The 17,041-nt window shown below is 43.9% G+C and overlaps 1 protein-coding gene across 6 annotated transcripts in view; it reads right to left on the reverse strand.

The window, feature by feature from the left end:
• The window catches only part of Ccbe1 (collagen and calcium binding EGF domains 1), a 261,885-nt gene that overhangs the window by 8,591 nt on the left and 236,253 nt on the right, over positions 1-17,041 (reverse strand). Inside the window, exons 7-11 of one of the 6 annotated variants that reach the window (XM_006970060.4) lie at positions 15,054-15,174; positions 7,622-7,761; positions 7,491-7,526; positions 6,793-6,828; positions 1,018-5,141 (exon numbers count right to left, since the gene is read on the reverse strand). In XM_006970060.4, coding sequence (XP_006970122.1) covers positions 4,908-5,141; positions 6,793-6,828; positions 7,491-7,526; positions 7,622-7,761; positions 15,054-15,174 — 567 coding nt within the window. In that variant the 3' untranslated portion in view covers positions 1,018-4,907. Of the gene's footprint in view, positions 1-1,017; positions 5,142-6,792; positions 6,829-7,490; positions 7,544-7,621; positions 7,762-15,053; positions 15,175-17,041 lie in introns of those variants that run through there. The other 5 variants (XM_076555388.1, XM_042263829.2, XM_076555391.1 and 2 more) reach the window with 5 other exon arrangements.

A 17,041-nucleotide genomic window follows, 5' to 3' on the forward strand; every position in this document is an offset into this window, starting at 1 on the left:
ACTTTTAAGTGATTCCCAAGTGGGGAAAACTGTGTGTATGTCTGTGCTACGCTTACAAAGTCAACAAACACAGTGATTCTGGTTTGTTCTGAAATACACCTTTATTAGAAATGTTTTTAGCTTTGTGGCATTTTTGACAAGATGACTTACCTCCCAGGATGTGTGTGTGGCATAATAAAGGCATCAGTCTTAGGGGTTCATGAGGAATAAACTTTAGTTAAATCTAGTTTACTCAGCTCTTTCTGTACACTGGGAACTGTTCAGATGCCCAATAGGAAAAAAAAAAAAGCAAGTTCTTGTTCCCAGGGGCTGTGTGTGTGTGTGTGTGTGTGTGTGTGTGTGTGTGTTACACATATCAGTGTGGATGTGTGCTCATGTGAATGTGTGCAGGCATGCAAATAGAAGTCAAGGTCAATAGAGTGTATCTTTCTCAGTCATTTTCCACATCATTTTTGGAAATAGGGTCTCTTACTGAACCTAGAACAAGCGCCAAGAATCCCCATCTCCACCTCCCCAGTGTTGGGGCTACAGATGTGTGTGGCACCCGGCTTTTTACGTGGGTGCTGGGGATCTGAACATGAGTGCTCATGCCTGCATGGCAAACATTTTACCAAGTAAACCATCTCCTCAGCCCTCCCAGGCCCTCTTAGTCTAGGAAGGAGGCAGATAGATCGGTACTTAGTTCTCAGAGAGGCCAAAAATCAATAAGGAAGCACGTATCTCTGCTTCCTGAGTGCAAAGGCAATGTTAACAGCCACCGTGATACCTGCAGCTGTGACTTCCCCACCACGGTGAAGTGTCCCTCAAACCATGAGCAAAAAACAAAACAAAACAAAACAAAACAACAAAAACCCCAAACCAAACCAAAACAACAACAACAACAACCCTCCCCAAAGTTTCTTTTGTCATACAGATATTTTGACATTCAACAAGAAGAGTAATGGATGCACCATATTCAGTTGGCCAGGGGATGGCTCCTTTTACAGTAGTGACCGGACAAAACACAGGAGAACCACGTAAGAAAAATAACTTTGTTATTAAGCATATACAGTCATACAAAAGCACTTCATAGTATTACATCCATGACTGTTGGAATATCAGTTTGACTGTTATATGACCTGATATAAATAATGGAGAGAGATATTGAAGTATAATACCAGTCACTGGGAAACAGAAACAGACTCATGAACCCCTCAAGGGAACAAGCTCTGGGAATGAGACAGAACATGCTGAGCTCCCTGAGGGATGTGTAGCCCAAACATCCTTTCCATGGTTTCTCTCTGATGGTAACATTTGTAGGAGGAGTATATAAAGCATATTGTTTCAGCTTTAACAATTACAGCTCTTGTTTTTCATCTAAATAGAAACTTATTTTTGATATGTTGTGAAACATATATGATTACTATGTCAGGAAATAATACATCTATTTCCCTGAATACATGACCAATAACTTTAGAAGGCTCTATTCTATTGCTTGGCTCAGGTCCCAGCAAATGATTTTCCCTTTCAGAAAGGTTGCCTGGCAGATAATTTTGCTTGCAGGAGGCGCCTGCTGAGGCTGTCTCTGTGACACAGCCTGGATAAGGGAAGAAGAGGGAAATGATATTCAAAATAAGATGGGTGGTTGCTTCCTGAGACCCCCAAGATGAAGTATGATGCCTGGTCATGAAGAAGATCTGTCCCAACATGCCTGATAGTGACAATCCCAAGGCCAAGGTTGTTTAGAACCTTGGAAAGAGAACATGGCCTATCTGGACCTACCTGGGTGCTCTGCACCTGGTCTTTGGTGGGGTAATATTCCTTCTTTCCCTTGAAGGTCAATGGGCACTTATTATTTACCTGTTGGACAATGGACTGACTCTACACAGCAATATGACTTTAGTTAATTCTGTAGCAAGTACTGGAGAGTAACACAGAAAGCAAGAAAGGGCAGCATCCTCTTTGTACCCACTCCTTTAAAAAAAAAGGAGTATGTGTATCTATGTGTGTATATGTGCATGTGAGTGCAGGTGCCACAGAAGCCACAAGGGGGCATCAGATCACCTGGAAGTGGGGTTATAGGAGTTTGTGAGCTGCCAGATGCATGAGCTGGAAATTGAACTCTGGCCCTCGGGAAGAGCAGCAAGCATCATTACTGCTGAGTCATCTCTCCAGTCTCCTACTCATTATTATTATTATTATTATTTATTATAATTATTATTACTGTTGTTTTGAGATAGGCTCTCATATAGCCTAGACTGGCCTCAAACTTGCTATGTAGCTGAGGTTGACATTGAACTCCTATCTATATCTACTTCTCAGGTGCTGGGATTACAGGCATATACCACTGTATCTGGCTACTAATATTTTTTTTTTTTTTTGGGCACAGGAAAGCTAATTATTTTTCCCTCTAGAACTGGGAAGGGAGAGTAGTTTTTTTCAACTAAAATGCATGTCTTCTCAGTGAGTTTTTATTCTCATTGCTTTATAAACACAAGTCTTACTTGTGGGGATTAGAAAAATTGAACAATTCTACTAATGAGTTGAGGGAGATATTTAAAAAAAAACATTTTTGCCATGAGATAAGAAGTGACTCAGTAAATCTGTTTAACCATGGGATTTTTGAGAAGTTTGTTTAGATAGTAAAGCTTTGATTTTTTTTTTATCCACAACAAAAAGATACATGAGCAATAATGCTTTATCACTGAAAAGAACCTATAATTTGGACAAGTAGGGGGCATACTTTGGTCTTATAGGTAGTTGGTAGTCCAAGTTTTGAAAATTTGAGGAGTAATGATTACCTAAATTGACCTGGTCCAGCAGACTGAGGTTACAAGATACAGGCTATTGTATGTTTTACTGGAGATAATTATCTAGAATAGACTCATGAATCCCGGGTATTATGACTTTCACTTCATTCTTTTAGTACATTATCCTGGCCTCTGGCCAAGCATGGAGTGTGCTTGTATTTAAACAGCATTTGGCAATAAAGATTATATTTCTAGACACATTTCACTGTCTAGAGAAAGTAGAGATTATAAAATTCCTCATAAAAAAGATGGACATATCATTGCTCACAGAGCCTGTGCATAGTATTAAGAATTCATCCATCCACACCCTTGAAACTCCGGGTTCTATAAGCAGGCAAGCATGAAATAGGTTCCAGGTGGGACTTGACTGTGGTTGCATCCATCTCTTCAGGAACCCATGGTTGGCAAGGCCATCTGTGGTGATGCTCAGGTTCTGGAGAGACTGAGTGGGAAAGAGGAAGAGACAGGAAACAAGCAGGCAAGTGTGTGTTTGCCTTTACCATGAACTGCTGGTGGACAGCCACTGGAGATTCAGCATGAGTGTGTGGGAATCCTGCCTTTCTACTGGATTAGGAGGCCAGCAGGCAAGCAGGGATGGAGGGAGGGAAGAAAATAAGAGAAGTGAGGGACTGGTGGAGGGAGAGGAAGGGAGGGAAGGAGGAAAGGGATAGAAGGAAGTAAGGAAGAAGAGAAGGGGCAAAGGAAAGGGAGAGGAAGAGAGAAAAGAGAGAGAAGGGAAGGGGTCATAAGAGGGATGGAGAGGAATCGAAAGACCTCTGGGCCACCTGAGCTCTGTAGACAGAGCCCCTTCTCATTGCTCGGGAAGGATGGACAGTGCCATGCCATGCAGACCCAATAGCAATTTTCTTCCAACAACCCGTCATAGTAGGGGTGGGAGATGATGGAGCCTCTCAGGATATGGGGAAGAGGTAAATGGAAACTTCTTAGAACTATGAGGGGACACTGCAGGATAGCAGACAAGGGACCCTGGGGTAGGCAACCATATGAGCAAGATCCCTTGGGAAGCTCAAGAGAGCTCGAAGACACAAGGAAGGAACCTGGCCTCTTGTTCCTTTCTGGGAACATGAGTCCCTGGGGATTCTATAATTGCTCTAAGAAAGGATTTGGGGAGACACTGGAGAATGTGCATCCCTCCAAGCCATCTCCATCTGGCCCAGGGGAAAAAGTCAAGGAGACCTAGAACAGGGATTTTAACCAAATCAGGGGAAAATAGTGGAAAATTATGTCAAGTTAGAAAAAAATCTCTTCCCCTTCTCTGTCTCAGCGATCTCTCAGCTGTGCATTATTCCCAGGGCACTGGTTAGCTTGACTGGCTGGGGATGAGAACTCCAAGTGTCTTAAGAGCAGATTAACCTGCCTCTGGTGATCAAGCATTAGTGAAGCCCTCCTCAATGCCTCCCCGTCACCCTTTGCCAAGATTCCAGGCCAACAACTTCCCTCCAGCCTTGATTCAGCTAGGATCAGGGCCTGGGGGAACTTCTGGCCACCTGGTCAGTGCTAGGGCATTTTGTACTTCTTTTTTAATTCTTTTGTTTCTGTAACTAAATATAAAATAAGAAGCCTGGAAAATAGGATGCAGAATTTGAAATCTGTGATATTGCGAAGCAAAAGTCATTTTTTTTTTTATCAACATCAATCTACATTGTGCTCCTTCAATCCCCCTTTAACTGAAGAGCCATACTCCCGACTGTAAAGGGTGAACAGTCAAGTATTTTGAACACAATTTTCTTTTTAGGACGAACCTTACACTTCCAAGAGCCCACTTTGCCTCCCCTATTGGCACTGTGTCAAAATGTAAGATTCTGTGGGAACAGTTAACTTAGAAATTCAAAAGCTCCCGAAGAACTAGGATGTCAAGGATGGTCCTGATGAAAACCACCCAGCGGCTCTTCAAGAAGAGCATGTTAACCATCACATCCTCCTGTTGCCAGTGTGATGTGCAGGGTACCTGGAAAACAGGATTTGGAAGCAGAGTCAAGAGAGGGCAGGAAGACAGTACAGACAAAAGGCTTTGGGCCTCCAGTGGTGTTTTCCTTCCGATGCAATGACTGGGCGAAGCTATGCTTCTCTTCTGGTGCCATGAAGACGTGGGACGTGCTATGGATAAAAGTTCCTGGGGGCCTCAGAGTCTCTTGCTTCACTTCTTCTGGAGGAGTCATCCCCAGATCCCAAGTCCAGAGTCTCTGGGTAGCTGGAAAATTCCTGAGGTAGGGGGAAGTCCTCCGCTGAAGAGGGAGTCCGGTGCCCGAACACCTTCTCCTGCAGCTCGGCGATGTCATTGCGGATGTCAGCCAGCACAAGCAGCAGGAAGTCGAAAGAACCCGGGGGCCCCTGTGCACGTGGGAGGAATCAAAGCTGTGAAGTTACAGCTACTCGTCACGGCAGCATCCTGCAAACTGGCTTGCTGTGAGTCCTGTGGCTCGTGGGTGACTGACTACCTTCTAACCAACTCTGTGGCCTAAACAGAGTAGATAGATCTAAGGTCTGCAGGAGCAGCCTGGGATCCTCAGGCTTGTCCTCCGGTCCCTCTTCTCACACATGGACACTGGTGACACAGTCACCTCTCCTTTCTCAGGGGAGTTCCCAAAGAAACCTGGAGGTCAGTGCAGTGGTCAAGAGGTTAAGATTCTGCTGGATTTGAACCAACCTCTTCTGAGCTGTGTGTTCATGGCAAACGACCTGATGTCTCTGTTTAAGCTTTCTCCACCTGTAAAATGCAGATTCACCACCACAGGCTTCCACTGGGCTCAGAGGTGGACATTTAAATGGAGTGAATGCAAAGGGCTTAGAGGGAAGGAAGAGTTTGAAATGTTTTCTGCTCTTGCTTAAAAAAAATAATGAAGTTATTAATATGCTTATAAGAGGGGCAACTAAATGAAGCTGAGAGTATGTTGTTCCTTCTTGTCTAGAAAGATCCTAATCAAACCTTCCTTATTCTATTATTAGATATTCTTCATCACGTATAATATTTGGTAAGCTTTAATTTTTATGCAATGCCTCCTCAGAACTAGGATTACAAGTGTACTCTAATAATATTGGCTTTTTCACATGGACTCCAGGGATTGAATTCAGGTCCCCTTGCCTGCATGCCATGCACTATACTGACTAAGCTGCATCTTCAGCCTTTCTTTCAAACATCTTATGATACATTTGAAAAGGGATTCCTGGCATAGTGGGCTTCAGAGGACATATTTCACATAAAGATTGTCAAGATCAAAGAAAAAGTAACAACAGGAAACAGATTTTAAAAATTCAAATGAGCTGCTTAAGGCATCTACAGCTTTCTTCCTAACCACAGACTCGACTGCCTGAGTGACAGCTGAATGTGTCTTCTGCTACTAAGACCCACTCATACATGCTGTGGAATAATCCTTTGTACACTGTGAAGATGTGCTGCTCTCATTGGTTTAATAAAGAGCCAAGTGGTCAATAGATAGACAGAAAGAGGTTAGACAGGAGAGCAAGACTGAGAAAACACTGGGAAGAAGATGGGTGGAGTCACTAGGCAAACACAGAGGGAGAAGGTCATGCAGAAAATGAGGCAACAAGCCATGAGCCATGTAGCAGCATGTAAATTAATAGAAATGGGTTAATTTAAGTTGTATGAGCTAGTTAGTAACAAGCCTAAGCTATGGGCTGAGCATTTATAATTAATAATTAGTTTCTGTGTGGTTATTTGGGAGCTGGCTGTTGGCACAGAAACTTCCACCCACACATATATTTTTTTAAAAAAAATGTTTAAATGTTATTTACTTGTGTGGGGATATGTATATCACTCCTATGGAGGTTAGAGGATGATTTGCAGGAGTCAGTTCTCTCTTTCCAACATTCGGGTCCTGGGAATTGAACTCAAGTCATCAGGCTTGATGACAAGTGCTTTTACCCACTGAGTCATCTCACCAGCCCAAGCTCTACCATTTTATGAGTGCCACACTCTTGAGAGCATCCCCACTGGGTAAGCAGGACAGACAGTATAACTTACCGGAGACCCTGGGGGCCCAGGTGCTCCTCTCTCCCCCTAAAACCGAAAGGTGAGGGTTAGCATTCTGGAGCATGCAGATGTTAGCACCACTGTCTCTGGTTAGACACCCACCACCCACCACCGTCCTCCTGCAGGGAATAAATTCAGAGTTGGAGCTGGATTCAGGGGGGCCTCTTATTGGAACTGGCAAGCTTGGGTTGAGTGGCTTGGCTGCTGAGTTCTCACAAGGCTATGTATTTTCAAACCAGATCTGATGAGGAATCTTGTCTTTCTAGGAAGTGTGCGAAACACCAGCCTTTCGAAAGTAAGGCAGGCACACCAGCTGCTGGCTGAAGCAAGCAGCTGTCAGCTCTAGAGAGAAGCCAGCACTTGTGTAGAATGGAGCTGTGTGCGGTTCTCCACTTAAATAAGTGAGGCCATTCTAAAAAAAACCATAGATTAGTGAGGAATATGAGTGTAATCCTAACTACACAAGACTTATAACACAACACCCAGCTTGAAATTCATTTCCCCCACAATGTTGCATATGCTCTAAAAGTTTAGGATTTTCAAGCATTATAGGCTGTGGGGTTTGCCATTCTCAACTTGTATAGCTGTGTCTCAACTTTCAATGGTAAATGGGGTTTGCCAAGCTTCGTTGGATGTCCAAGTGGCTAGAAACAGACCTGTAGCTGTTAAGGACCATTTACAAGACTTACCTTGGAGCCATGTCGTCCTGGTGCTCCTGGTGGGCCCTAGAAGACACAAGCATCTGATTTAACTACAATAAATGTACAGAGCAAGAGCCATTTTCCCCCAGTATTACATGGGTCTCAGAGGAGATACTGACCACAGGGCCCCTCCGGCCTTGCTTAATGTGAGACAGGTCAGGGGATGGTCCCATAGGTCCCATTGAGCCCCGTGGGCCAGGCTGTCCAGGAGGGCCTGGCATACCAGGGAATCCAGGACTTCCCTTGGGTCCTGGTGAGCCTGTAATCAAGAACATCTTATTAGTACTTACCCCATAATAAAGACAAATACAGAATCTAGGAGTCACTGTAGACATTTACCTTTTAACTCTGCTCTTTGCCTTGTGGCATTTATACTGTGTTCATGGAAATTTAAACTCAACACACTTAAAAGTGACTTCACCTTTCTCTCTTTTTTTGGACCATCTGTCACCTCTTTGCTCAAGTCAGAAACTTGAAAATATTCCCACAGTAGATCCTTAGTTCCACAGCCTCCCTGCTCAGTCACAGGTCTGCTTGCTTTACCTCTTTAAGCCTGTCCTGCCCTGTGTCTCTCTATCCCTGGATCCCAGAAGTATGTGATATATCTACAGAGTACTTAAGAGTGCAAGGTTGTGGGGCTAGGGAGATGGCTCAGTGGATAAAGTACTTTCTGCATAAAAATGAAGATCCAAGCTCAGATCTGTAGTACCCATGCAGAAGTTTGGTGTGGTGGTGAATATCTATAAACACAGTCCCTCCCAGAGGATGAGTGGGTCGATACAGGAAAATCCTAGGGACTTGCTGGTCAGCCAGTCTATCTGAAATGCAAGATGAAGACAGTGGTAGAGAAGACAACAAAAATTTGACCCCCTAGCCTCTATGTGTGTATGCTTGCACACACCCACACACCAGCAGAGAAAAAAATTTTACCATCAAAGAGAGCTACATTTGAATCCTTGACAACTTGTTTGAGATCTCTGAACCTTAGTCTCTTATTTCCAAATGGGAATCAAATTCTCCAATATAAAATGGCTGTATTAGATAAAATTTTAGACACGCACACACATTACATGGCATAGTGCCTCACAGACAGTAAGCACTAAAAGTCTGCTGGGCCTCCACCTTTCTCACACTTGCCTCAACTCTTGCCTCATAACTTGTGCCCTCTGCCTCCTACTGATAGTGTTCACTCCTCACCCATGCTAAGAAGCTCAGTGGAATATTTCTTAACTGTAGAACTCTCCTACCTTTAATCATTACCATAAAAAAAGTCAATCCCCCAAGATGGGGAGCAAATGCTCTCTCCTGTAGGCATTATACATACTCACTGCTTGTGAGGGGATGGTAGAAGATACTGTTCTGTCCATGATTGTCTGGGGATGAGCGTGAAGAAGAGGTCTTACGTATTTAAGGCCCAGAAGCGTGGGACAAAGAAAAGCGAAACTGTGTCTGCTCCCACAACTCCAGTATGAAATATAAAGTAAAAGGAATCTATGACTGAAGAATGGACAAGAGAATTGTGGAGGGACCTCAGAAAGCTGAGAGTGGAATACAGAGAGAACCCACGGATACCCACAGCACAAAGGAACAGAATGGATTTGAACATTTGAAGACTGAAAAGCACTGACGGAAAATATAGTGACAACAGAGCCCCAAAGTAACTTAACTCGGGATTAGCATGACTCAGCTTCCTGTTACAGATCTGACAACAGAGGAGGCCTGTCTCAGAGAGTTATTGGCAAGTTCCCCAGGCTTTAGCATTTCTCTACAAATGACGCACAGCATACAATAAAAAAAAATCAAAAAACAAAACTGACACACATAAATAAGCAAGAGCAAAATAAACAAGCAGCTATCAAGTGATATAACAGTCAGCAGAATCAGACCCCAAGATGACTCACATATAAACCAGACACCAGATTACATCATATGGCTAGTTCTTAAATCCTCCTAATGCTCTGTAAGGAGCCGGATTTGATGGGAGAAAACTGTTCAGCGGCTTCCTTTGCTCCAAGTTCAATCCCCTACTTGCTCATTCTCATCTTTCTCCAAGGCCCTCTCCACCCCGTGACTCCTGTCCTTCCCCAACAGACCCTGAGATGCTGTATCACCCAGGCTTCTGCTCTTCTGCTTTGCTGCTGCCCCACTGAAACACAACAGACATTGTACCCCAAATCATCTCAGTTCCTTTCCCTGTGAAAATTAAGTGCCCACTTCATCATGAACTCATCACATACAGGTGTATGTCTTATAAGCAACTGTTGCCTGTGAATATTCCCACTGCTTAAAGATTGGGAGACTTCCTGCAAATATCTGGGTTTCTGGCCATAGTTTGAAAACAGGAAGAAGTACAATTAGACCCCAGTTCTGCTGCTGGCACAATGGTCTGGGGCATCAGTAGGTGTCCCTTTGGTTGAAGTCTGTGCTCTTTTCCAGTTCCTCACACAGTCATATTCACCCACCAAGGTCACCTGTTGGATCTCTGTAGACATAAATTTGTTTTCTAAAGTTCTCTTTGCAGGCTTGTATCAACAGAGCATTGGAAGTATTTAAGAACTAGCTACATGACCATTTTTGTACCTGGGTGATGATAGTTGTTACCCAACTTTCTCATATAATTTTGTCATGGAGGTTGATTCAGAAACCTGTGGGGTTTCTCCACCTTTTATGAACATAGTTAGAAACAGCCATGTTGGCCTGGGTGGAGCTTGCAATAAAGGAAGAGGTACCCCTGCACTGCCATTTAAGACATGCATGCAGGACACAGAATGTCTGTCCCATCATGGGGTCTCCAGGAAATGCCTTTCCTCCTGAGGGCCACAAATGTTCAAGTTGAGGGGCTGAACCTTGATACAGACTACAGCGCTCACTTCTGACCCTGAACATTATCCAGGGAAGATATGTGAAAAGGGTACAGGCAGTTAGAATACTTTTTTTTAAAAAAAATGTGCATAAAATACATAATACAAAGATTTTCATTTTAAAAATTTGTAAATGTGTAATTTACAAGGGTTGGGTGCCCTCACAAAGCGGTATCACAGAGCTGTAGAATGATTTCATCATGTAAGAATAAATCTCTATGGACACAGAAATCTTCTCAAGTGCTGGGATTCCAGGTGTGCTCTAGCATGCCTGGCTGTATCTGCTCAATTTAAAAACAGGGTGAAATGTCTCCTAATTAGGTTAAATACATAATGTCTCCAAGACTAGTTCATGTATCATGTCAAAAGGTAGACTAAGAGTTCATTTGTGTTGATGTATATACCAATTTTACTATTTTAGACACCCACCAAATAGTAAATGGGTAGCCTCTATTGGTCACTGAAGAGTAGTGTTATAGACATGGGTACTTGAATGCTTCAAGACCTTGCTTTCTATCCTCTTAGATGTATATGGACATGAAAAAAATACACAGAAGTGGGATTGCTGGCCCATATGAAAGTTCTAGTGAAAGCATTTAAAAATAACCTCATTACTTTCCCACAGAGGCTACATCATTTTACATCTTACAGTTTTCCTATATTAGTTAGCTTTATTGTTGCTGTGATCAAATGCCAACTGAAAAACCCAAGAGTGAGATTTAATTTGGCTCATGGTTTCAGACTTATCAGTCCACCATGGTGAAGAGCATGGCAGAGCTCACAGCACGGGAAGCAGAGAAGCAGCAGGGGAGTGTTGGGGACAAGACACATCTTAGGACATGGCCCCAGGGACTTGTTCCAGATCTCATCTCCCCAAACAATACCACCAGCAAGGGACCAAGCCCCAGCATACAAGGACCTTGAGAAGGAACACTGTATAGCCAAACCCTAACACTGACTGATGCTTAACCTTTCCTTCCCCTTTTCTTATGATAGTGGGTATAAGGGGACTATCTTACTGTGGTTTGGGTTTGCACTCTTCTAATGACTCATAAGATTGAGTGATTTTCACAGCTTTGTTAGCTGTTTGTATATGTTCTTTGATGAAATAACTATTCAAGTTCTTTGCCCTTTTTTGAACCAGCTTGACTTTTATTGCTGTTAAATTATCTCATTTAAAACATATTCTAGATGCTAATCCTTCATTAGGTAAATGGTATCCAAACATTTTCTCTCTTCCTATGGGCTGCCTTTTGACTCCTTTCAGGGTTTCATTTATACAGGTAAGTTTTAAAGTTTGGGATGATTTCACTTGCGTCTGTTTCTGCTTTTGGGAACGTGTCTAAGAAATCACTGCAAAATCCATAGCATGCCACTTTGTATGACTTCAGTGTTTTAACGTTTAGGTCTTTAATCCATTTTGAGCTAACTTTTTCCATTTGGTGGAAGGTCAGGGTCATTATCCTGCATATGGCAGAACATGAAACTTGACTTCAGTTCAGATAAGGAGCCCCGAGTGAGTGCAGGCTGTGTCTTATTCATCCACCCTCTCACACAGAGGTCATGTCAGTGGACTGCTTATAAAGCTTTCCTGCGAAATGACCACACTGGAGAGACCGGGTTGATTACTATGCCATATTGTCTCCTTTGAGTTGTCTTTTCACTCATCACCAGCTCCTACTAACAGAACACAGTGACAGCACAGGATAATTCCACCCTCTGGAAAAACAAAACAAACAGCCAAAGACCTTAGGCTTTTCATATTTGGAGAAGTCATTTCCAGTTCACAGAATAATTACGGCAAAGATGAAGGCAGCCAATGCTTCATTCAAACATATCCCATGTCCCAACTCTCAATACCCATTCCAGGTACATACTGAAATCGTTTATTTGGGAAGGGGGACAGATCGCTCCCGTAATTATTCTATGTCCATAAGCTAGCAGCGAGATGTCACCTGCAGTTACCTAACCAGTAAATGTCAGAGGTCACTGTATGTCAAGTGCCTTTAAAATGTAGGACCTTGATATGCCCACGGAAAGACCTTGTCATAACAGTGGAGGCCAGAGAGCTGGCCTCTCATCTCCAAAGCCAAAGGGCTATTCCAGTGCAGTCTCCTGTGCTGCTGTTCAGTATGCAATTCATGATGGGCTCTGGGTGGAACTTCTGCTTAAAGGAGAGAGAACCTCATGAGCTCTCTAGCCACCCCAATACATCTCAGTGGAAAGCAACCCAAGTCTAGAAATAAACGAGAAATTCCTCATGCATCGCAAAAGCTCATTCATCTGCAATCAGACTGTTTCCCTCAAGGACCCTGGACAGCTCAAACCAGGTTTGAAACCGGATGGCAGAACCGGATGGCAAACTAGTGAGTCATTTGTTAAGAAAACCAACAGCCAATGGCTTCCCTGCTCCTGCAGCTGTCCCTGTTCAGGTGACATGTGGACTGGCCTGGAGATACAAAGCAAGAGCAGCCACTTAGAGAGAGCCTGGGGCCACGGTGATAGGAATCACTTGTAAGGAGAGAGCCCCTGCCTACTTAGAAGAAGCAAGAGGATGCCAGTGTGAGGAACTTCTGCCATGACACTGAGAATATTCACATCAGGGGATGAACAGGAGGTTACACCAAAGTCCTGGAGCAGTTCTTCTGTGGAGACTGAGCCTCAGGCCAGTAGTGGAAACCAAGGGGTTAAGACATACTAGACAGAAAGCACAGAATCCTTCAGAAAGAAAACTTAGCCTTCCTACTGATCTTTTGATAGCTTGGCCATGCCCTTCCCGTTCTGATAGTTTACCAATCTCCCTTGACCAGTTCAATTCTCCAATGCCCACCTCCGACTGCAAGCTACATGCTATCTCCCTGCAGCCTTGATAATAAAAAGCTCCTGTGTTCTGACTGGGAGGAAGGTAAATCCCTTTCTTGATTTTGTTTGTTGTTGTTTGTTTGCTTTTTTTTTGAGATGGAATCTCACTCTTCAGCCCAGGCTGGTCTCAAATGCACAGCCATTTCCTGCCTCAGCCTCCTCAGTGCTAGGATTCCAGGGTAAGTCTGGCTTACTTTCCTCTGTAGTCATTATATGTCACCTCTTCCCAGCTAGGACATCAGAGGTCAGAACCAGCACACTGCTGAGTTGATAATGAGGCACCAGACAGCCATGGTTTAGTGTCACCTACTAATACTAATGTCATTTCTTGTACTAGTGTGAAAGACTCTACTGATGTATATGGAGAGGTTCACAATAAAGTGTAAAACACCTCAGAACTTGAAGAAATAAGTTCTCACTGTATCTTCTAACAAAGTAAGGGAGAATCTCTGAAACCATGTGCTGATAGAAAAATGACAGCCATACCGAACATAAGCTGTGCGGGTCCTCTGAAATGCATTCTGGGAATGGAAAAGCCTTGGTAAAGGAAAGCAGTTGGCGGATACCTAGAGCTGGTATGGGGAGAGCACATGGTGGTCCATGCCTCAAGGGAACTTTGTGGATGGTGGAAACTTCCTGTACTGTGAGCATAAGTAACAGGGGAGTCCATACTTGTCAAAAGCTAAAACTCAACCCTGGAATGGCCTACCCTCATTGTGTGATCTATACTTCAACAAATCCCACTTACAATATAATAGGAATAAGAATATCGCTGAAAATGCGTTAAGCAAGAAAAGACGATAGACAAAGAACTGGGGAAGGTGGCTATGGGGCTGGCTGCGATTCTGCAGAACTGAATGATTTTATGAGTCTACTACTCTGTATGTTAAGGTTTTCCTAGGAAGAATGTAGACAAATTGCTAAGAGGTCTTATTAATAAAAAACTTGGAGCCAGAAATTGGGGTTAAAGCCTGAGAGAGATCAGAGGAATAGGAAAAGCCACAGCTAACCTCACCTCACCAACTCCACTGCTTCAAAAAGAGAGCTACTTCCTGTCTACCCACACCTATATGTCTTTCTGTTCTGTTCTCTCATTTGCTCTCTCAGCCCAGCTACATCACTTCCTTTTCCTGCCCAGCTCTGTCACTTCCTGTCTATCTGTACAGACCTCCAGACCTTTATGGTTAGTGCTGGGATTAAAGGCATGTATCACCATGCCTGGCTCTGTTCCCAGTGTGGCCTTGAACTCACAGAGATCCAGACAGATCCCTGCCTCCCAATTGATAGGATTAAAGGCATGTGCTACAATTGCCTTACTTCTATGTTAATATAATGGCTGGCTCTTTCCTCTGATCCTCAGGTAAATTTTATTGGGAGACACGGTATATTGGGGGGACACAATACATCACCATGGAAGAACTTAAATATTAGTCTTCATGGGGCTTCTCATTAACTTAATTGTTTTTGAGATAGGATCTCACCATGTAGCCCAGGCTAGATTCTAACTCATGATCCTTCTTCCACTGACTCCTGAGTACTGGAATTCCAGGTGTGTGGTACCATTATTGGGTTTTAAAACGACCATTAGGAGTCTTATCTGATCTCAGAAAATTAACCCTTTCTTCCCAAGCTACAGAACCCAACTCCCCCCATGGCCCGTCATTGTACAGGCACGTTGCCCTGCACATCAGCTTTCACCTGTGAGAACTGGAGGAAGCTAGAGAGCCCTGTCCAACCTTGGTGGATGTGAGCTCCCAGTCAGCCTATGTTCTAGTGCGTGGAGAGGGCAGAAATGCCACCAGCTTCCTAAGCTCTTCTTCATACTCACCAGGAGGGCCCTGCCCCCCAGGCAGGCCAGGAGGTCCTGGAAGGTAGGTGTTTGAGGCCAGCACCTTGTCACCATTGACGTACTTGCCCAGTTCAGCAGCACTGTTGGGAAGCTGAGCAATCTATAAAGACAAGGGAGCAGAAAGTCAGCATTGTTCCGTGAGGAAGTCTATGTTAGAGTCTTTGGTAGAGGCTGCAAGATCTTCTCATGATTTTGCTCTTAACTGTAGCTAGTCAGAGTGTAAAGGGGCCAGAGAGATCCTGTCTAGCTGAGGAGCTGTCCAGCGCAAACTTCTTGCATGAGTTTCCTCAGTGAGCCAGTGGTTGAAGCCAGGACATTCATTCAGAGTTGCCGGGATCCACAGAACACAGTTACCACGACTAATAAAACAAACAGGCTTTGTACTTCCAGTCCTTTCAAGTAACCACTCTATAACTCAAACATATATTTATTATATATTGTATGCCAGGACCTGTGCTTTGTTTTATGGATCCAGTGGTGAACAAGACATGGCCCCTTCCCTTAAAGAATGTTCAGTCTTGGGAACCAGGAACAAGACTGTGGGTGGCCGTTCATATATACATTCAGGGCCAACCTTCAGAACAAATGGGCAGTAGAAACTTTGGTGTCTTAAAAAAATGTCCACAAATTCTTCAACACTCCTTTCAAAGGTGAGGCTTGTTTTCATTGTTGGATTGGTTATCTGTGTCTAATGAATAGAGTGTGGTAAAGGTGGCAGTGGGTAGCTTCTGAGACTCTTGGTTCTGAGGATACCACTCTGCTTGCTCTCTTGGATTTCTCATCCTAGAGGAAGCCAGAAGACTGCATGGACCAGTGACATTAGCATTCATTGAAGTCGGGCAACCTGTGAATCTGGGAAAGCTTTGATGGTAACTGAACAGCCGCAAAGTTAATTTCCTCACGGATAGAGGAGATGGGTGGAGGCAGCCTTGTGTGCCCTGAGAATCAGCATTGCATTATTTCAGATCAGGTCTCACGGTTTAGAGTCATAAGAGGACACTGCTGTGATCTGGTGTTCAATAAAATGCTGCTGGTGTCTTGTAGACAGCGACAACTTGAAAATGAATATAAGAACATGATGGAGTAGCAAAAGTAAACACACTCTCTGGGACCATGGCTCAACTCTGGCCACTGAAGCCTAATCCAGCCACTAGCCACCAGTTGAGACATGGAGATATGAATCCTAGTATGGGGCTCTGGCTTTGGAAAGAACAACACTGAAATGTCAGCCTTGCCAAGGTCCATCTGTAGGGTCTCGTTCTTGTTATAAACAAGTTGGTAACATTTGCCCATGAGGGCTGTTGCACACAGAAATGGATGCCTGGATCCAGTGTCCAGCCATGGTTACTGCCCAGTGGGAAGGTTCTGCCTGCACTCACTCCTGGCTCTGTGCCCAGGAGGCAACTTCAGGAAAGTCTTCTAGCCTTCCACGTTTTCACCTCCACATCTACAAGATGAGAAGTGTGTCACTAGATGATCACATCTTCATATTCAAAATCCTGTCGTCTGGCTTGGGATGGAGATCTACTGTGGCTGGGTTTTTAACACGGCTCCTATTGCTTTTTCCTTTTGGTTAACTCCAATGTTCAAGTTGTATTCAATTTATAAGATAAGCCAGTGAATACAACCCTGATGTTCCTGCAGCCTGTAGGCTCCATACTCCTAAGGCAAGTGGAAAGGAAAGGTAGTGGGTGTGACCAGCTACATTCTTCCAGAAATATCAGGGAGTGGGCTTGTGGGGTGGGAGTGTTTGGAGGCAAGACTTTAGCAACATGAGCAGGGCCTGAACTTTTCCTGAGTGTCAATCAATGGACTTCCCATTGCTATTCTCTCAGATCAGATTTTTCTTGTATTAAAAGCATCTGCTCTGGAGAGCTGTTGGCATGAGCTGGCAGGATACCAAATACAGAACACTCACTGTTAATGTTCAGCACATGCTTGGTAGATACAGAGCTTGGTCCAGGCAG

This window comes from Peromyscus maniculatus, chromosome 19 (assembly GCF_049852395.1).
Source record: "Peromyscus maniculatus bairdii isolate BWxNUB_F1_BW_parent chromosome 19, HU_Pman_BW_mat_3.1, whole genome shotgun sequence".
NCBI lineage: Eukaryota > Metazoa > Chordata > Mammalia > Rodentia > Cricetidae > Peromyscus > Peromyscus maniculatus.